At 40.9% G+C, this 20,942-nt stretch overlaps 2 protein-coding genes across 2 annotated transcripts; one reads left to right on the top strand and one right to left on the bottom strand.

Moving 5' to 3' along the window:
* Positions 1–1,792: 1,792 nt before the first annotated feature.
* On the bottom strand, positions 1,793–4,111 carry fis1 (fission, mitochondrial 1). The gene is made up of 5 exons (XM_079580460.1): positions 4,021–4,111; positions 3,627–3,759; positions 3,390–3,466; positions 3,098–3,203; positions 1,793–3,013 (listed from the first exon to the last, which is right to left on the bottom strand). The coding sequence occupies exons 1-5, from the start codon at positions 4,063–4,065 to the stop codon at positions 2,910–2,912; spliced, it is 465 nt and encodes a 154-aa protein (XP_079436586.1). The 5' UTR covers positions 4,066–4,111; the 3' UTR covers positions 1,793–2,909.
* Positions 4,112–8,515: 4,404 nt separating this feature from the next.
* tm4sf5 (transmembrane 4 L six family member 5) lies at positions 8,516–12,444 on the top strand. The gene is made up of 5 exons (XM_079579697.1): positions 8,516–8,706; positions 9,578–9,658; positions 10,173–10,315; positions 11,145–11,337; positions 12,224–12,444. Exons 1-5 carry the CDS (start codon positions 8,533–8,535, stop codon positions 12,230–12,232), a joined length of 600 nt encoding a protein of 199 aa, XP_079435823.1. The 5' UTR covers positions 8,516–8,532; the 3' UTR covers positions 12,233–12,444.
* Positions 12,445–20,942: the final 8,498 nt, after the last annotated feature.

The following is a 20,942-nucleotide window of genomic DNA, read 5'->3' as shown; positions in this document are numbered from 1 at the left end:
TGGTCAATGGTACTTTTCTTTTCTCTTTTTTTTTTTTACAACAAAGGTAAAATTGGCAAACATTTGGCAACTGATGGTGCCCGACATGTACAGAAGAAATATTCATATAAGTTGCATGTGCAAATAGAACTACTCATAAGCTTACCGTAATATGAAATGTTACAACAGCGGGTCATAAATGTTTGTCAATAACTAGGCCACAAATTGATAAGCCTGCCATAAGTAGAACAATCTCAAGTTTATTTGTACAGCACATTTCCTGCCAAAGACTCAATGTGCCTCACAGCAACTCCAAAACACACACACAAACACAATAAAGACACACAGAATAATAATACCAATATATAAACAAAAGACCCCTCCCCCCTCCCCCTCCACCTCCCTGTGGTTCAGATGGCTCTAGCATGTCAGCAACATTTTTTGGTGCTCGACCCGGTATCGACTTGCAGACCCACAGAGTTACTTTAAAGTCTATTCTCTATTCTCAACCGGAAGCCAGTGCAGAGACCTGAGCACTGGACTAATATGGTCCACTTGAGTCCTGGTTCTGCTTAGCATTCGAGCAGCAGCGTCTTGTACATAATGCAGCTGTCTAACAGCTTATTTGGAAAGGCCGGTGAGCAGGCCGTTACAGTTGCCTAATCTGCTGGAGACGAAGGCATGGATGAGTCCAGTTTAGACAATATACTTTTCATCCTGGCAATGTTTTTAGATGATAATAGGCTGCTTGTTATAGACTTAATATCACTGTCAAAATGACTCCTATATTTCACCTAGGTTCTAAAGAGGGACCCTCAAGGTCACTAATGCAGGGGCGGATCTAGAAAACAAATCACGGGGTGGCAAGCAGGGTCAGGGATAATTTCTGGGGTGGCAACACATTTTACAGTGTCAAATGTTTATTTTTTCCATTTAGATGCAGGCTGAAGCTACCAAAATTATATACAAATAGCAGCATTGTCCATAAAATAAGTAGGGTGTTTCTAACTCAGGTAAAATTTTAACTTTTGTAAAAAAAAAAAAAGAAAATAATAATAATAATAATAAAATAAATTACAAGATATTACATTGGTTATACAGACCAAAAACACTATTAAATGAATCAGGATTGCAACTAGTCCTTGAAAGAATGCATTTATAAAGTCCCAGGTTGATGAGCACACTAGAATTTAGACAGCTCCATCGAGGACAAAACCTGGCTGAAATCAATGGGGTGGCAGCTGGGGTGACAAGACCTTTGTGCCACCCCTCTAGAGCCGCCCCTGGACTAATGACAATCTGTATTTGTTTTGTGATCGTAGTTTTACTTGTATTCAAATTGAGGAAGTTGCGCCGTGGGTCATGTTGCTGGTAAAAACGTATCTTCCTTGCCTCCCTTATCAGTCATCATCTGAACTCCTGCCCTCAAGTCTATTTGCTTATTTATCTCCCCTACCAGACCCAAACCTCCATTCAGCTCGGCGCTATACGACATCCGCCAAACTTATAGGACGCAGAGATTTAAAACATAGATGTAGAATGGTCTTCCTGTCTGATTACTTCTGGGTTTTGCAGCTTTCGCATTGCTTTGGCCTTAAACAAATAGTTGATGTCCCTCCACACAATAGGGCACAAACGCTGGACTTGGTCATTGCTGGCACAGATTCCATAAACAAGGCAGATGTTTTTGTGCGTGGTCACAATGTAATCTCTATGAATCTGCCACTATTGTCTTTCAGTGCTCGGGCAAAACGCAAAAACAGTGATGGGAATTTGAGCTTGTTAACTAGCGATTTCTTCAAACTCAAAAACATTGTGTCATAGTACTCTAATTCTGTTCCCATTTCATCATGTACACTGTACTCCACAAGTTCCTGTTATCCTTCATGTGCAGTTCAAAGACACTGGTGTAAGAAACAAAACACTCACTTTTCAATTCATTTCAATTAGTCTTTTTTTTAATTCAGCTTCTTACACTGCACACCCTTTTGCTCTGATACAGTTCAAAGATACTCTCTTGTATAAAAGCAGGGAGGGGCCGCTCCACCTGCAACTGTTGGTCTCAAAGACTTTTATATCCTTTATCGCACAATTGTTAAAGAATTTTCTACAACAACCTGTCATCATTAAACAAACGCCTGATGTCAATTAAACAACAGACAAGTATCCATCCAATCGGTTTGTGAGAAAACGTATCGTACTGTTTCACAACCAGACTGATGACACACTACTGCACAAATTATTAACTCCCATGTGTGGGTGTATTTAGGCCTTCAAAGGTCTGGATAAATATCAACTTCCTCCACTTTGAATGAAAACACAAGCTATTTTTGTCAGAGTTGCTTTGTAGTGTCACCCTTCCAGAAGCACAAATGGATGTTATTGAAACCGTAGTATTTTCAAACTCGATATGGCACAGGAATTTATTTATCAATGTAAAGTAACATTTACCAAGCTAGAAAAAGAGTTAGATAGAACACAGGCTGCTGAAGCGAAATCCCTCAACCGATTGCTCTTAATCTTGCATTTGAAGAGTAAAAAGAAAAGAAACAAGTCATTCAAGAATGAATCTGAGCATATATACTTTCCAAAGCATCATTTGCACTTACTGTGACTCTTCAAACCATACTTTCTAATCTCTCAATTACTACTTTTCTAACTTTAAAGACTGCCATACAAAATGTTGACGGTGCATGCAAAACCAACGTAAAACAAACTGGGCCGTACATCCCTTCTTCATGTACACAAATTAAGATAAAAGTGCAAAATCATAGTAATCGTGTCATTGAATATCGAGACACTCCTGTTGTGTTTACTGGCATCGTTTTTGTCGCCGTATTATTACACCACGCAAATGTCCTCTTTATATGCAGCAGAAGAGTCAGTGTTGTCAGTCCAGCAAAAAACGTAACACTCCACCCGCGTACAGGTTAGGATTTGGCTGCTCCTTTTGACACTGCCAGACCAATGAGGCCTGCCAACCCAGCCACGCCCAACCCGATCCCGCCGACGATGGCCATTCCGACCAGTCCATCTAAAAGAGAACAGCCATACAGTTCAGTCTCACCCTGAGATAATCAATCAAACAATTTCATGTGGTTAGATCATTCAAACATACCTTTCTTTAGAGCCTTCTCGATGAGCTTTTCCAGATCGAGAGCCTGTTTATTCCCTGGCTCATTCCTCAGAAGAGTCCGGATGTACTTAAGCGCACGCTCATAATCCTGGCAAAACAGGAAGAGACACAAACGGAGCGCAATCAATGACAGGAAATGTATAGCACATTACAAGGATAACAGCTTTACTATTAATTACGGTGAATCAAATAATTGAAAAGCATCTGCGGCGGTGTCGACAAAAACACAAACACCAGTCACGTAGACGGACATTGACGCAAGTTTGGGACGTACTTTGAGCCTGTAGTTGGCCACTGCCAGGTAAAACAGGAAGTCCCTCGAGTCGTCCTTGGATGATTTCTGAACGAGCTCTGAGCAGGAAAAAAAAAAGACTCATAGTAATTAGTAAACAGACATGTTACTTATTCTCTGACTTTATCATTTACTATACATTTTGGAGCATACATATGGCGTGCAACTACAAAATTACAACCAAAAGTGAAATAGTAAACACATTGTTGACGGACTCACCCTCCAAGAGCACGGTTCCTTTTTTGATGTCGTCGGTGTATTTGCTCCTGATCAAACACCACGCGTACTCAAACTTGGTCTCCTTGGACACTGCTCCCTTCAGAAGCTCGTTGTTGTACTTCTTCTCAAATTTCTGAGGGCACAAGCAAATACGAAACCTCACAATATAATATCAACAATCTATTCAACCACTTTAAACTGAAACGCAACATCAAAATCTACGTCATGTGATTATTAGCATGAGCTAGCTCTGATCGATCGTTACGTGGCAAATGGTAACAAAGCTGTAAAGAGTTGAGCTGTAATCTTGAGCCACGCATCAAACAATTACATATTACTTGAGCCAAGTATGTAGTCGTTTTAATATTCAAGTTTCAGCTGACGAAATACTTACTAAAAGATCCTCGGGAGCAACAACATCACTCACGACAGCCTCCATGTTTCCGGAAATAAAACGCGGACACGCCCCCTTTTGGTCACGTGAGTAGTTGCGCCCCTGTTGCAACAACCTTTCCATAATACATTTCAAAACAGGTGTTTATGGGTTTCATAGAAAATGTGTTGTGACTTCAAAATGGGCATGATTTTAAGATTAACCTCTTAACTCCCACCTGAACCGAGGACATTTTCTCTTGTTTGGTTTCTTCTAAAAGCGCCAAAATAGAGATGAAAACGAGACGTAAACCTAACAAAAACAAAATAAGTGGGTTTCATAGAAAATGTGTTGTGACTTCAAAATGGGCATGATTTTAAGATTAACCTCTTAACTCCCACCTGAACCGAGGACATTTTCTCTTGTTTGGTTTCTTCTAAAAGCGCCAAAATAGAGATGAAAACGAGACGTAAACCTAACAAAAACAAAATAAGTGACAAAACATGGGGAAAAAGGTGACAAAAACGTGACTAATAAGCATCAAAAACACAACAAAAAAGAGAAGACGCAGTGACAATGTGGTCTTAGCTTTCAAATGAGGCGTATAGGCCCATAGGCTGTAAGCTCGGTTAAAGCCACACCACGTAGAATTTTACCCAATAAATAAAATAGAAATACAAATATTTATTTCATGACAGATAATTTCATCATTGAAAAATACCTCATCAATGTACAAACCAACATGAGCTTTTGCTGTGAGCGGCTCAGACATGACTGCAACTTTACTGGGAGTGGGTGCGTCTCCACCTCGTCTCCATGGCGATGTCGACTTAAGTCAGCAGAATATAAGATTTGAACAGGTTAGGTCTTCATCCAAATCCATCCTATGAGTACCCACTGCAGTAATACCCTTTTCTGTGTAGAGCTGGTCAATAGTAACATGTTTTGTATTGATGTCAACACCATAGTCCAAAATGTTACGCAGTGTACCTTTAAGGCAGGGGTTAAGAGGTTGACAGAGTTTAAGTTATACACATGTATAGTGGTCACCCCCCCCCCCCCCCCAAAGAAAAAATCAAAGTGTTTTATTTAGGAGTACTCTTTTTATTACATAACGATGTTAAACATGTGCGAAAATGTATATTTGTTCATCTGTCATTGAAACATCTGTCCTGAGAGAAAAGTGAGTAAGATATACAAGACGTCTACAATGAGCTCATCATTGCTTTCCGAGGTGAGCAGGAGAAAATGCATACGGTAAAAGTTCATTGAGAGTAGTTTCTTTGTAAGTGCCATCTGGTTTGGTCAAATACACCTTCCATTCGGATCCAAACTGAGAAGACCAAAACAGCTGATGAGTTTTTTTTTGGTTTCAAGACAATATTATGAGGGGGGTGAAAAGTCTTACCTCCATGAGTACTTGGCGACATGCTCCACAGGGCCCAACAAAGCTGTCTTTAATGTCACTGCAGAGAAGAACAAATATTACCATTTTCCCACAAGGTACTGTGAATAGCCAAAGTACTGCTGTCATTAAGATTTGCACCAAGTAACTGCAATAGCCGTGAACTTTCTGTGCCCTTCTGCCACTGCTCTCTGGATGGCTGTCCGCTCTGCACATACTGTTAACCCATAGGAGGCATTCTCCACATTACAACCTACAACACATGCACTGACTTAAAACAATCAATCATTTAGACATAATGTTGATGTGTTTGTAGATAGTACACAGTTTATAGAGCAGTTGGAACCCACGAGGACGATACCTGTTATTATGGCGCCATCTGCTGTCAATATCGCAGCACCGACAGAGAACTTGCTGTATGGACAGTAAGCCAAATTCCTTGCCTCTTGACATTTCAAAACAAGCTCTTTTACTCGATCTGCAACGACACAGGAAAAATTTGGGAACAACACCAAGTAAACAATGAATATATAGATTGTGCCAAATGTAGCTTTTGTTAGCGTTCCCAAAACATCACGGGACTTGCCTGTCATTGATGCGGGTCGAGCACCTGCCTGTCGTTGATGTAAACAGCGCCTGGTGAGACCGAGCAGCAGCGCGCGGACTGCAGAGGCGCGTTTAATAAGCGCTCACGTTTATGAACAGCCACCAGACTGTCACCACCAGATGGACCCATGCATAGGCCATCAATGTTTGACCAGATCAATCTCGCGAGAACAGACGAGGCCTATGAAGACTCTGTCCGTGTTCTTTAGTAAGTGAGTCTCAGTGTGTAATCATGGATCTATTATATAAATAGTGTGTAATAGACTTTACGCCATTGTTATTACACTGGTAAAATGGTGTAGGGGGTAAATTGAACCACCTTTTTGAAAATAAAACATTTTTATTTGTATGTGATATTATAGATTTGGTCTTTACATGATTTGAAAAAATGGAAAATGTGGATTGTGGATATAAAATAATCCCACTGTTTATGAAAAAAGCATTTCCACTGTTCAAAGTGAATTTTTGGTCGTCACGAACAAATAAATGTAGGTCGATTTTTTTTCCCTGATCTTGGTTGGTAATTTTGTTTAGATTAAGCTGATTTCTTCTTAAATAAACACAACTATCTTGTTTCTTCTGGAGCCGCCTCTGCTCCATAAGACAGTGTTTTTCAACCACTGTGCCATGGCACACTAGTGTGCCGTGACATATTGTCTGGTGTGCCTTGGGAAATTATCCAATTTCACCTAGTTGTTTTTTTTTTTAAATGATGCATTATTATCCACAAATAATGTACCGTTTTCGAGTGTCTGTGCCGTCTAGTGATCGGCAGAGTAACCATATTATACTCTTCCATATCAGGTAGTTAATTTCTTTGAGACAAGAGAATTTGTGAGGCATCGGGGCATTGTGGCTAGTGAGACTATACGGTGTTCCTATTCAAGACACTTTGATGAGAACGACTGAATATAGGCTACAGAGTTAAAAAACTTTAACATTTTCTGCTGGTGGTGTGCCGTGCCTCGTGATTTTTTCAATGAAAAAAATGTGCCTTGGCTCAAAAAAGGTTGAAAAACACTGCCGTAAGAAACAATGAATAACAAGCTACAGAAGATTTTAATGTGCAATTCTGTAGTTTTTGCATTGTTTATTGATGGTCATTTTTAACAAATTAAAATGACATATTACATTAAATTATTTCGGGGGGTTTTAGAGACAAAGTGACATGAAAAGAAGAATATTAGAAATAATATTGTTCTTTTGCTAAATGGGAACACGAAAATGTAAAAAATGAGACTTCATTATGTTTTGTGTTAATTTCACCTTTTGGTGGTTCAACTTTCCCCAAGACCTGGTTCAACTTACCCCGCTCCGGGGGTGAAATGAGCAACAAGACAACTTTTTTTTAAGACCAACATCTTCAACATCATCAAACATATACTCCAGCTGATTTTTGAAGATGCAAACAAATAGAAAACATCTACAAATGTGTGTCAATAGTACTATTTAGTATCTATTTTATTGTTTTTACACAACAACCGCCAACGCAAAAAGTGGCTCATCTTACCCCACTCTCCCCTACTAATAAGTATTAGTCTATTATATCAAACCAGTCCTTTACTGCATTGATACAGCGTAGATAAGTAGCCCGATCCCAACTGGTAAAACAATCATGTAATGTTTGTTTTAACTTTATTATTATGTTACATGAGCTGCCCAAAACATCTGTGTATGTAGGCAGGGCTGGGATAAACGCTCACATTAACAGCACGTCCATCTTCAACAAAGTTTTTTTTTTATAAATCATGATCAGTGCAATGAACTAGAATGCAGGAAAAGCCCCTCTGAGAAACCAAGGATGTCCATGTGTTTGGTTGTGCTCTGTGTCCACTTTATTATGCACCTGATAACCTGCACTGTTGTAATCTGTCCACACCTCGCACCCGCAGCTCTCTTTGCGAATTTCCCTGCAATCGTTCATGCTCTTCTATTTGTTGCTGCATGTATATTTGATCAATTCAGATCTTAGTCTTGGTTTAGTGTAGTTACGTCTTTTTTATTCCTCTTTGCCTGTTGTCTATGTTTCAGACCTCTATTAATGTATTTCAAGTACTGATGACTTGCCACATGTTGCTTCATTTCCATAAATCCTGTATTTTCTACAAGTGCATGTACCTCATCTATACTTGTCAGTGTCTGTCGGCCAAACCCTTTCCACTGTTTGCTGTTTGCTGCAGATAAAATAGCCTCCTGTCGTTATTATCAGCAAAAATCAAAGGGCATTTATCTCTGTTAGACCCTCACAAACTCAATGACATGGGAGATTTCTGTGATTTCACGATGCTTAAGTTTGGGTTTAGATTGAGATTACACTTTATTATTTTTCCAGTGACGATGTCTAATTTTATTGAACCCATAAAATAATAAGATAATATTCAGTTCCCTCTACAGATAGCCACATGGCCTTTGTCCATGCAGCCCTTCCTGATTGAACCTGTGTTTCCGGACATATACAGCCAGACTCACAGCTGAACAACTGTGTCCTCACTAGCGCTCGAGTTTGAGGGGAGAAAGCCATCATGTGTTGTACAGGACAGTGTGCGCGTGTGGTGGGGTTAATCCTTCTGCCGTCAGCCTTCATTTGTATGATCTCCAATATTCTGCTATTCTTCCCCAATGGAACGCAGCTGGAGACTGGACAGATCACACTACAAGTCTGGTTATTGGGGGGCTTCTTCGGAGGAGGGCTGTTTGTGAGTAAAATAACATCACTTTTTTGTGTGGGTTTTGTTAATCTGTTTTATTCTGGAAGTTGTTTCCGGTCAACTGGATAAAAGGTCACTTATGAGACAGGTACATTAATGTATCAAGTAATGAATATTTAGGAATAGAAGGGAATATATTTTCAACTGTGGGTCTATTTATGTGGATTTCAAACCGTGGTACGAGGGCTTCTACACGTGGGACTCAGGGTGATTTTTAATTTTACACTTTATTCAAGTAGAACATTTTTTATATATGCTTAATTTTCCATTTAAGATAAGTGTTTTTCGAGTTTAGACATGGTTTAGTTAATTCAAATCTATTTTTCACCTTGATTAGAGCTTGTTCAGTCCTGATATGATCCTGATCGAGGCCCGGGGGTAGATTCTGTGAAAAGCTGGGGAACCACTGGTCTATTAATTATAGACAAGAATGAAAAGATTCTCTTTACTATAATATAAGGACGACTACATAAAAGCATTATTGTTATAGTTTGACAGTTCGTGAATATTGAGAGCTATTAATAAATGCTTAATCTTGTTTGAGCGCCGCACCAACACGACCAGAGTTCAGTGGTCTTATCATTTCATTATTATTTTACTGCTCTTCAGACCTGTGACCAGGAAGTTTGAGCAGCTCATGAGAAATAGACCTGGCATTCTCAAATATTTGAATAAGACTAAGAGATAAGGCTGGACCCAAACTGATGCAGCATGCTCTCTAAAAAAGCAACAAATAAAAGAAAGAAAAGAAAATTCTAAAGTGTAAAGAACTAGTAACAAAAAGACGACAGATAAGTAAATTCACAATGATGTGTCGAGATGGTTCTGCGATCACTAATGACTGGTTTCCCCGTTGCAGATGTTATGCCCGAGCTGCTCGGCGATCAGGGCCGGGGGCAAGGGTTGCTGTGGGACGGGTTGCTGTGGAAACCGCTGCCGTGTGAGTAAATTGAAGCAGTACAAGAGGGTATGCAGATGATATCACAGCGTGACAACAGAAGCAAAATTAGGCAACCTTTAGTTCTAAGATTTGAGAGACTTGAGAGTTCTGTTAGGTAGATAAAAAATGATGTCAGTGCATAACCTCTGTAGACACATTCTATCTCGGATCCCGATCAATACTAAATGACTCAGATCAGATAACCAGCTCTAAAATTAGCCCGTTGTGTCTTTTACAAGCTCCTCCTACAAAGCAGAATCTAGCCATCAACTTTTTGTTCATTAACTACTTTTATAACAAGTTGTTAATCACACCACATCACAACTTTCTTCTGAGTTTGATTTTCCCTAGTGCTGGTACCAAACCCGAAGCGAAATGACACCCACATTGTTTTACCGGGGGACGCTCTATTTAAAGGGACTGTCAGATAAAGATCTAATTACTAATTCTTTAACTATGGCTGTAACAAAACCCTAATCGATATCTTTATAGTAAAAGGTTTCTTCTCCCACAGATGCTCAGCTCTGTGTTCTCCTCGTTATTCGGAGTTCTGGGAGCCATCTACTGCCTGAGTGTAGCCTCTGCAGCTATGGCTATTGGGCCACAGTGTCAGGTATCTTCAGGCAAGTGGACATACCCCTTTGAAGATTCTGGAACGTGAGTATTTATTTATATAGGTCACTGGCTTCTAGTCTTTACACTGAAGGAGTTTATCAATAAGACAGGTTGCAGTACACAAGACTACCACCAGGGGGGAGGGCAGCCCAACTATTACAGCAAGCTATATTGAAGCGCCATTAAAACACCTAGTTTTTCAATGCTTTGATTTTTATAATAGATAATTTTAGAAAGTCCCTGTATTGAAAAGTCATATTTCCTGTGATTTTACCCTTTCATTACAATTTGAATCGTCATCTTCATTCACTTACTGATTGTTGGGAAATCAAATGTTGCTTGCAAATAAGAGGGCGAGTGAGCGCTTACTGTGGATTCGGAAGGTAATCAAGTCAGGTGCTCTTCAAGGATCCATGTGCAAAACACTTATTTTGAGAGGAGAGAAGAAAGAGGTCCGAGGTACAAGCGACTTATAAAAATAAAAATCCTTTATTGCTTCGGGACACCAACGCACCCAGTCGCTCCGTCTGCTAGATGAAGACATAATTGGTCCAAACGCATTGATGTCCCGAACAAAGGATTTTTGTTTCCAACTGTCGATGAAGTTGTCATCAAGGAAGATTTTGTAATGTATGTGAAATTACACAACACTTCATTATTCTTCCTCATGACATCCCAGATTTCCCTTTTTTCTATTGCATAATGTTCTGCTTTGGCACATCATTCAACCGGTTTATTTATTGTTTTACCATTTAGTAACTTGGACAAACGATGTGCTTTTTCTTTCACTGCATAATGAGCCATACACACCCACACCTTTGCATATAGACAGCTGCATGAACTGTATATGACTGGATTAACATTTTGACAGGGGAAATAAGAGCTACCTTGTGAACCAAGACCGATGGGATGAATGTGTATACCCTGAGAACATAGTGATGTGGCACGTGGTGCTCTTCTCCATCCTGCTCGCCATGGGAGCTCTGCAGCTGGTGCTCTGTGGAATCCAGGCCGTCAACGGTGCCATCGGCTGCATCTGTGGGGACTGCAGAGACAGCAAGGACGTAAGTTAAGAAATAATAAGGATGGCGACGTAAAAAGATATTTGTGTTCATGCTGAAAAGTCCTTGTAGAGTCTTGGTAGAGCTCTTGTGTTTCTGTAAGTGTATGCTTGTTTGTTGGTGTATGACACTTAAATAGGTTAGGTCCTAGGAATTATAGGAATAGGAATCATCAGGGGAATTGATTGTTGTTGTGAGATAATGCATTTGTGGATCAATTGCACGATTGATCCACAGCTCTGTGATTTGAGAATTAACCTTTAAAAAGAACATTACCAATCTTAGACCAGGTTTGTTCACTAGGCCCTATTATTTCTTGCTTTGTGTTGGTGTAGCAGCAGTGATTTAGCTTTACTCATTCCTTCTGTAATTAGTCTACAAAACAAAAAGCCGTGTGTATAAGAAGGCCATCGACTGAACTGGAGCTGTGTTTTGAGTGCAATTGCCGTTCTTACGAAACAGGAAGAGGAAGACGTTTTGATCTCGTGTTGATATTGTAAATGCGAGGAAGTGGGCAGACGTGTTATTATAGGATTGTTCGAGTGCCGCACCAAATGGCCGCGCTCTGTAAATTGAGTGCACCTTCAATCACTGCATAATGTAAGGAACAATGGAGCAACCAGTAGAACAAGGGACAGCGTTGCATAAGCGCCAAACCAGCAAAAAACAAAGTGAAAAGGTTGAAGATTAAAGGAATAGTTTTGACATATAGTGAATGTTTAGAGGAGATGGGCTAAAAGGGCCACAGGTAAGGATGTTAAAAGTGCACATTGACAGAGAAAAGAGCACGTGTCGGCCTGGTTTGAACAAAATGCTGATCCTTTAACGGCTCAGTCAGTCATCTACTCTGTTAAAAAGTAAATTATAACGTGACTTTGTTCCATTACAGGATCAATGAGGGCTCTGAAGACGCTGCAATTTGGACTCATGATGCCAATTCTGCAATCACATGCCCAATCCCGAAGCTACATTCCTTTTGCTGTGGGTTTCAACAGTTCAACAGCTAAAATGCATCTCTAATCAGTGAATCATTTTCAATTGTCAAAGTTTCATAACATTTTTATTCCATAATCTCTTTATCTGCTATGTCTTGGTCTGTTATAATATTACAACTACAAATCTCACTTTAGTTCTGTCTATTTTCATATTTATAAACCTGGATATAAAATACACCATGACATTGTTCAATTGTGTTTCATTTCAGACTGAATTGTGATTGTCAAAGCACTTGTCAAAGCAAGCTTGTGATATTAAAAGCTTTTGTGCCTTTTCACTTTAATGTTGTTACTTGATGCATTTAACGGGGTCAAAATGACTTCCTGTCAGCTGTGTCATTCACTAACCCTGATTATCCTCTTGGGAACAGTGAGTAACGCTGTCAATCACTGACCTCAGGAGGCAGTGCCTATGAAGCCAGACAGCCAGCTTTAACAGGATTGAGTGGCTGAGACCATGGCTGAGACAGGGCTGAAGGTCAGCACGCCCCCTATGGACGATATGTGCGCACTGCAGCTGCGCAGCCAGTAAACAGTCCAAACTAGTGTTAACGCTGGTCCAGGTTAAGCCTGTAATCTTTTGTTGCCATGGAATGCATTCGTGGTAATTGTTACCTAACTTTCGAGTTGGAGGAGTACTGCAGGGCTGCCCTGAGGTAAATATAGGCCAGCTTTAAGATGGGACGGGCTAAAAGTGTTTAAAATCAATAATAAATATGGATTACTTATCCTAATCAATTATTTATAACTACTCTTTATAAATCTACCCTTTATTACCCAGAACATTTGAGAAATGTAGCTACTTAAGCTTAGGTGTTTTAGTGTTTTGGTGTTTTGTTATTCAATGGAGAAAGTGAGCACAAACTGGAATAGAGGGGACAAAGAAAACAAGGGACTTCTCTCATTCAAACCGCAGCTGCTGTGAAAAAGAGTGGAACTATTAAGCTATGTTTGTGAAAACACAAGGAGGTGTAGGTGGTATAACAGAAACGCTAGAACTCTTCCACCTTTCAAGTCTTGACTTAATTTGAAGAAAGCAGATGCAAAACACTGACTGGTATGAACTGGAGAAACAATTGTTCACAAGACTAAGCTCAATAGACCCTCAGAATCTGTATGCAGCCTGAACAGGTTAGAACAGGTGAATTAAATTAACTTCTCTACCATTCTTGATGGACTGTAGAGGTGCCACAAATGCAGCGTCATGCAAAAATCCATCTTCCAGCCTGCAGATAAACAGACATTTCACCTCAGACAGACCAGAAGTGACAAGTCAGCTGTAAGAGTCTTTACTGCCGTGTAATTTGTCGCCCACAATATGACAGGACGAAGCCAAACTGCACCACACTGCTGCTTAGTCAGTGTGTCTACTAGTGAAGGTGCTCAAAAGTGGTATTATGGTATTGGGACTGCTTTTTCACAGTTTGGGGAGTTACCTATCCAATATCTCAAAAACATTTACGACACAGGCAAAGGTATAGCCAGCCAAATAGAAGAGGTGGCTCAGAAACTACAAAGCGGATGAATTTAAAGGCCCAATACCTGATCTGTGTCTGAGTTTACAATATACTAAAGGAGGATAAATCTAATTTTGTTCCATTTCAGGAAATACAATCAGGTCTCTTTAAATGGATAAATGACAGATCAATGTGAAGCCATCCTCAGAGTGTGGCACCAATAACAGGGTAACCCCACCCGACTCTCGTAAGTACAGCCTGTTCCTCAGAGATCATTGTGTGCTGACGAAACCTCTAGAAGCGAGGGGCAAAACAACCTCAACACTAAAGCAACCCCGTACCGACGACGGCTTCTACATGTCCTTATGGTTTGGGCCTGGTTTAGTTCATTAACGTTGATATTTGGGAAGGCCAGGTATTTTCAGGGAAAAGAAACCAAAAGAGCCAATGCACTAAAGCAGACTCAATAACTTGACCATTTCCTCCTTTCTATTGAGCTTTCTCATGACGACCACGGAGGAATGTTTTACTGCGCAATATCCAAATGGTGAAAGACGCGGACAATGAGATGAGGCAGAGCTTGGTCTCAGCCAGTCCAATGCGGTCGCGCTCAATGCAAGCCGCGAGCCAGCGTCAACAAAAACATCAACAAATGCCCGCTGTGGGAACATTTGGTGCTCTGGAGAGGGTGTGGGGGTGTGGGGGCTCAGACTGGCAGGATTCTGGGTCTGACCGTCGCCTTGACTTCGCTTTATTACTTTGGGAGTGACTCTTCTGCCAAAAGGGACTCGGTGCAGAAATATGCCAATGGACCAGATGTGCTTCTGCTGTTACATGTCAGTACATTAGAATATTGTGGAAAATGTTCAGTGTGCACAAAAGAAAACATTTAAGCTGCTTTTCACTTCTTAAATTAGGTTTATGGGTAGAATTTTTCCACAATATTTGAATTTCTTGACCTTAAAAGCTGATGTAATACATGTAAGACCTCTTAAACACTCTTCAACTATGTCTACTCCATACCTGGACTTAAAGCAATGTTACGAGTTTTATATATTTCTTTATGTGGAGATACCTCGTACGGCACGTGTGACCTAACTTGCCATTTCTGTCCCTGCTATTCCTGCCTCTGGGCCAGTGGAGCAGTGGCACTCAGGGATTGAGTTACCACACAACGTCAAAATGTATCAGGCACCTGGCAAGATGGTTCCGTTGTCAGACAAGTGTGATTTAACATATGGAGAGCTCGTTCTGTTGTACTGTATTGGCACTGCGTCCTTCAGGCTGGCAGGAAACGTTGTCACCTTACAAGGAGAGGAAACAGCACCAGAGGTGACAGATGGGAAGGTCCACTTGACTCTGGGAAGACGTGGCAGGAATCTATTCAGCCCTGTCAGTTATGCTGTAGTAAGGGTAGTGTAGTATTTTAGAAGTACTCAAATTTATACATCACCAGAGGTATCTGGTGTAAAAAAAAAAAGATGTCTTATAGGCAAATATGACACTGAAAGAGGAAAGGCTAAAAGGAAGGATATTGAGAAATGAATTGCCTTTCTTGTTCCCTATCGCATCAGATTTGTGGAAGGTTGGTGCAGATTGGCAGCTTTTCTTCCGTCAGTCTACGTCCCGGCAGCTGTGGCTACTAATCTAATCTAAACATAACTTTACATTACAGAGTATGGACTGAATGAATATGGAAAAAAGGTTAATAGGTTAATCACCCACTACTCCTTACGGATTGCACCAGCGGCATCGAAGGATGTGTCAATTGCAGGGGACAAATTTCCCTACAGGGACAATAAAGGATACCTTAACCTTAACCTTAGGAGTGGCAAAAGCGAGGCTCCCAATCAGCGCCATCAGCCCTCCCAAGTGCCACCGACCCCACACACACACACACTATATGCACACATAGACAAGGGTTAGGGAACTCACCAACCTTCTGGTAATACAAATACTTGCAATGCCTTGTATTAATAACTTATCTCAGAATTGTTTCAAAACCAACTCAGGACTGTGACTCCAAAGCCCTGGGGTACGAGCTCTACCGGGGGTCACCAGATCTCTCTAAACTAAACTAAGGTTTAAAGCCTGCAAAGTGCACACTCTGAAACACAGAGCTTTCATTTATCAAACCGTGCTGTTGGCAGGACCCTGCTGTGGCTCCCAGGAGGATTGGAAATGTGCCTCTAGTCACACACCGTTTCCAGGGTGATCACTAAGCAGCCATCCTCACTGAGGTCAGAATGAATAAAGATTCAAAATGACCACATCTAAACATCAAATCATTCTATTGGTTAGCAAACATGAACCTGTTTTTGAATTATATTAACTTTACACTAAAGCTTCTCATGGTAAAAGATTCAAAGTGAAGTACCTGACACAAGATTTTGATCTGGAGGGTATACTCCAGGAGCTAAAAAACAGTGTCTCCTACCAGTACGTACAATAAGACAGGAAAAAAAATGTAGATCACGAGTGTTGTAAGTGAATATTGTGTCTGTCTTACACAGGCTCCTGTAATAATTACAAATGTTTGGTTATTTGGATGTCTATAAGATCCATTTACACTCTAGGCAAAGACCAGAAGTTTTCTTGTAAATCTGATATTACTATGAACTTGAAAACGATTTGTAAAAATTGAGAGCAAAAATGACTTAACCGGCATGGCATTTGCCATCTTATCTCCACTGGGACTTCAAAGAAAATACAGCTATTCATAGTACTGTTTTGTATTTTGACTATCCACAAAACGTAGCTGTGATGAAGTCACAACAGTGAAGGGGGAAGTCAAAAATATGTGTGCATGAGGGAGGGAAGCAGAGAGAGGAGGTGTGTCCACACACCACGCTCCAGGGATTAGCTATTTAAAGTTCGCTCACTCCGCGCCACAGAAAACCTTTCCATTCGGCCGCTGCCAATAAGGACACTCACCAGGGTACACAAGGCATCAGTGGTCCCGACTTCATCAAATCCTGCACCTGGATGAAGGAAATAAAAGTCAATAGCAAATTGGGACAGTAAGAAGAAGAAGAAATCCGACACTGGTGGCTCTGAAGTCTTCAACTCTAAATTAAACAGGTATGTAGAAAGAAACAGTGTAATATTAAATCAAGATTAGCATATAGAAAGTGATTAGCATATAGAAAGTGATTAGTATATAGAAAGTGATAAGTATACAGAAAGCTTTTAGATTCTATAACTGGGATTTGGGACAGGGGGTGTGTCACAGTTGGAGGGCGCATGTTGATAAAAAAGGATTGCCCAGTATGCTGCTGTGCGGATAGCGCTACTGATTTGTCAAACTTTATTCCTAACGCTTCAGTGGATTAAGCCTCAGTCAATTCACCAAAATGTTTCCAATTAGGCTAGAATGGCGAGAGAAGTTGAGGTATTTGTAGAAGTAGTATATCTAGTAGATGGTGAGATAAGAGATTGGTGGCTCTAAATGAAAAGCTCAGATTAGCCTGTCTGTCTGCCAAAGCTTTCCATTGAAGAGTTTCCAACCACTTTATTTCAGCGTCACACAAAACCGCCTTGTATCAAAGTTTTGCCATATCTAAGGTCTTGTGTGTCAGTATTTATGCATCTACTGAAATATACTGTTGACTGTTTTGATGTGAAAGTGCCATGTGTTGACGGCATAATTGTCATAAGGAAAAGAAAAACAGGGCATTTGGCATGAATGATTTGTTGTGTGGAATGTTTTACTGAAGTCAATTAAAAATAATAGAATGTTTCAAGCTGTTATTGAATAAGAAAATGGACAACTGTAGTTTTCGATCATTGCCGGGAAACAGATTTCATTACTAAAAATGATAAATTACAATAAGCAGAGCAGTGAATGTGATTGGAAAAGTCTGCAAAAACTAAGTAAACATGACCTCACTTGTGGCAAAATGCTTTCTGGCTCTCACCGAGTAGGAAGTGCCTCATCCAGGCTGGCAGGCTTGTGTGGGCCTTTGTGTGGGTGTGTATGTGGGGGGGTTACACCCGTTCGCTGCCTGGTTCGAGCCCACCTTTGGGACACAGGAACAGGGCTGTTTTAAAAGGCAGCGCTGGCTGAGTGGAGATAGTTACAGAAAGCATATGCGCTCCACTGCCTGTGACAATGTTTACATAGCTGATAAGATGCTTTACAGAGAGGAGTTTCAAAGGCAGTGTCGGGATATGTATGTGCAGAGGATAGTTCAGACATTATGGGGCCCCTACCTCGATTTACCTTTTCAAAAATACAAATCTGTAACAAAACAATTATTACGAAACGTCACAAGCCAAGGATTTGTTCTTCTGTAAATATATTCTTTGCGCTTTTCCCCTAAATTTTCCCCCGCTTGTGGCACCGCTTTTTAATGCATTCAAGTTCACATAACCAGGTACAGGTATTTCTCTCTTAATCAGGTACAGCCTCCGTTTGGCCTCATCAAAACAAGTTACACTGCATTATTTAAAGCTAAACTTAACTCAAAGTGTTCCCCGAGGCCAATGCACAAGCTCAAACTCGAAAACTGTTACAAGAAAACAGAAAATACCGCTCTCCGCATTACCTTACATACGGTCCTTTCTTGCGCCTCCTTTGTGGTCCTTTAGCTGAGTGAGTGACATGCTTTTGGACTTCAGTGCATTCAGGCTTTGCCCATGTGAGGTTGTTTTTCTCCCTTGCTCCCAGTCGGCTGCCAGAGCCCCACAGCCAAACATCAACTGGACTTGAAATTCCTCTCCAATGACAAGGCCTTTAACAACATGTCCCCTATTTACATGCCTTTTTTTTGGTAGGAATTTGCTTTTTGGAACTTATGAAACCCAGCACAGTCGGCGTGAGATTGGCATTACATTTAAAACCAGACGCACGTCCTGTTTCACACCACCCTCTCCTTTGGACCAAGTGATATTGACAAAATGAATATCTATCTAATATATTTGAATTGGAGCAAATGGCGCCATCTTACAACAATAATGTAGGTCTTATCAATGTGCAGTATAGTTAACAGGAGAGAAACTAAACACCTCTCGCTCACAATAACTCTCTGGTGAAAATGATACAGAGGCTCTGAATTTCCCCCTTGTTCTGGACACAATAAGTTATGAAAAAGGTGAAAGGGTGTTGACTCGACAAGCATTTTCCCCACTGCAACTCGATCCTACACTCCTACACTCTGTGTCCTGCCCGGCCCGTGTCTGTGCGCTGTGCTGTGTGTGAGAGCTGTCACGTCCCCACCAAATTGCTCAACAGATTGGAGGCACTAGAAGTCAGAGGTACATGGGGAGGGAGGAAGGGGAGGGGGGGGGGGGGATGTGGAGAGGGGGCCCTTCTCTCTTGAGATTAATGGACCATGGGGCTTAGCGGATTAGCACTTTTTTATTTTTAGACAGAATAGCGATTTGTGATGCAGATTTGTGACGGCCCTTCAGGAGCACAAAGTGACAGTTTGCATTGTTCTGTCCCACTGTGTGACAGAACAATTTAAGTTTTTATAGTTTTATGTTTTCATTCTTTTGATGAGGCAATGATCTTTTGCACAATTTTAATATAGAAAGTACATTCAACTTCATGGGGGGGGGGGGGGGGGGGGGTATGAGGATAGAGTTCTTTCACAAAATCCTTGACCCATTTTTAACTAACCGACTAACACTAATGCAAATATTTGCTATTCGAGTAAGATTATGTGTATCCTTAGATAAGATAAGATGTCAGAATGTGAAAGTAGAACAGTAAACGAACATATGTAACCAGTAATCCAATGATGGTGATGTATGAGCAGCTCCAAGTGTGAACATAGGCAGGTGTTATTTTAACTTTTAAAGGAACAGGCCACCGTTTTTCCAAACTGAGATATGTTCTTACCTGAACTTAGACGAGTTGATGCGTACCTGTCTGGTCTTTGTGCGTGCGCTCTGTCACGCAAAAAGACCTAAGATGTTGCTAGCATTTAGCCTCTCCTCCTCTCCTCTATGGAACGGGGGTGAAGTTAAGCGACCGAGCTCTTCCACGTTTTCCCAATTTAAATACGGTTACGTGAGCACTTCGACATCTTCACTCCTCAAGAATTGTGAAGATATTACTGCGCGGACGTAGAAGTGCTTCTGGTGTCATTACGCCTTACAATATAGTTCCCCTTTTAATCTGCTTAGAAAATTGACATGTTTAATTTTGTGTAACTATATTTGGATCGTGTAACTACTCACATAACAGTATTTAAATAGGGGAAACGTGGAAGAGCTTTGTCGCTTCTAACTTCACCCGTGTTTGGCCCCATAGAGGAGACGCTAACAACGTCTTTGGTCTTTTTGCGTGATTGAGTGCACGCACAAAGACCAGACAGGTACGCATCAACTCGTCTAAGCTCAGGTAAGAACATATCTCAGTATGGAAAAACATAACAATGATTGAGCAGCATAAAATAACTCCTTTTGTTACGCTTGATGGAAAAGGTTGCGTACTAAGAAGGGCATCGGGCATAAACCAGCCAAAAACAAAAATCACTTCCAGTACAAAAGCGTTGGGAACTTGCAGAGTAGGCTCATGAACAAAAGAGTCTGCTTACATACTTAGGAAGTTCTCTCTTTTCAGCACGTGCAGTTAATGTCAGCCGGATAAATGACATAGATCTGCTGGGTGTATTACCTCTGCACGTTGTTGTCCTCTCCTCCTCCTTGGATGATGACGAACACGCTGGCTCTACATGCAGGGACCTGAGGCTATTATCAGCTTACTTTAGACCTGCGTGTGACCGTAATTCAATTAAAGAGTGACCCAGTGCACAGACAATGCCACGGAAATTACTCACCAAAGTTGTATTTTCTTTTTACAGACTTTCTCTGCAATGGGTGTGAAAATGCTACAGTGCTTCCCCTTCTACAGACGATGCAAGGAGCGGTGCAAGAGTAGACAGTGCCCTCCAGCGGCAGGTAGGAGAAATTAACAGTCCATATACAGTCTATGGATTTGATTGGTTCGATCAGGCCTGATAATGTTTAATTTCTCCCACAGTTCCCATTGAAGAGATGAAGCCACGCTTGTCCTCCACAACGTCATGGGGCAGTGACAGTGAAGGAAGTCTGGCACGAGGATCCCAAATCTATTTCTCTACCAAAGCTCGGCTGTCCTTTAGGCACCAACTGGACAGTAACATCAACGCTGTGGATGCAACATACT

The sequence above is a fragment of the Gobius niger genome (genome assembly GCF_951799975.1).
Source record: "Gobius niger genome assembly, chromosome: 21".
Classification (NCBI taxonomy): Eukaryota; Metazoa; Chordata; class Actinopteri; order Gobiiformes; family Gobiidae; genus Gobius; species Gobius niger.
This window is presented reverse-complemented; position numbering and strand designations above follow the sequence as displayed.

Coding starts and splice junctions, on each gene's coding strand:
- tm4sf5 (XM_079579697.1), top strand. CDS start 8,533: ATGTGTTGTACAGGACAGTGTGCGCGTGTGGTGGGGTTAATCCTTCTG. Junction 9,659..10,172: donor GCTGTGGAAACCGCTGCCGT/GTGAGTAAATTG, acceptor CTTCTCCCACAG/ATGCTCAGCTCTGTGTTCTC. Junction 10,316..11,144: donor CCCTTTGAAGATTCTGGAAC/GTGAGTATTTAT, acceptor ACATTTTGACAG/GGGAAATAAGAGCTACCTTG.
- fis1 (XM_079580460.1), bottom strand. CDS start 4,065: ATGGAGGCTGTCGTGAGTGATGTTGTTGCTCCCGAGGATCTTTTA. Junction 3,467..3,626: donor AGGAACCGTGCTCTTGGAGG/GTGAGTCCGTCA, acceptor TTTCCTGCTCAG/AGCTCGTTCAGAAATCATCC. Junction 3,204..3,389: donor TGGCCAACTACAGGCTCAAA/GTACGTCCCAAA, acceptor CTGTTTTGCCAG/GATTATGAGCGTGCGCTTAA.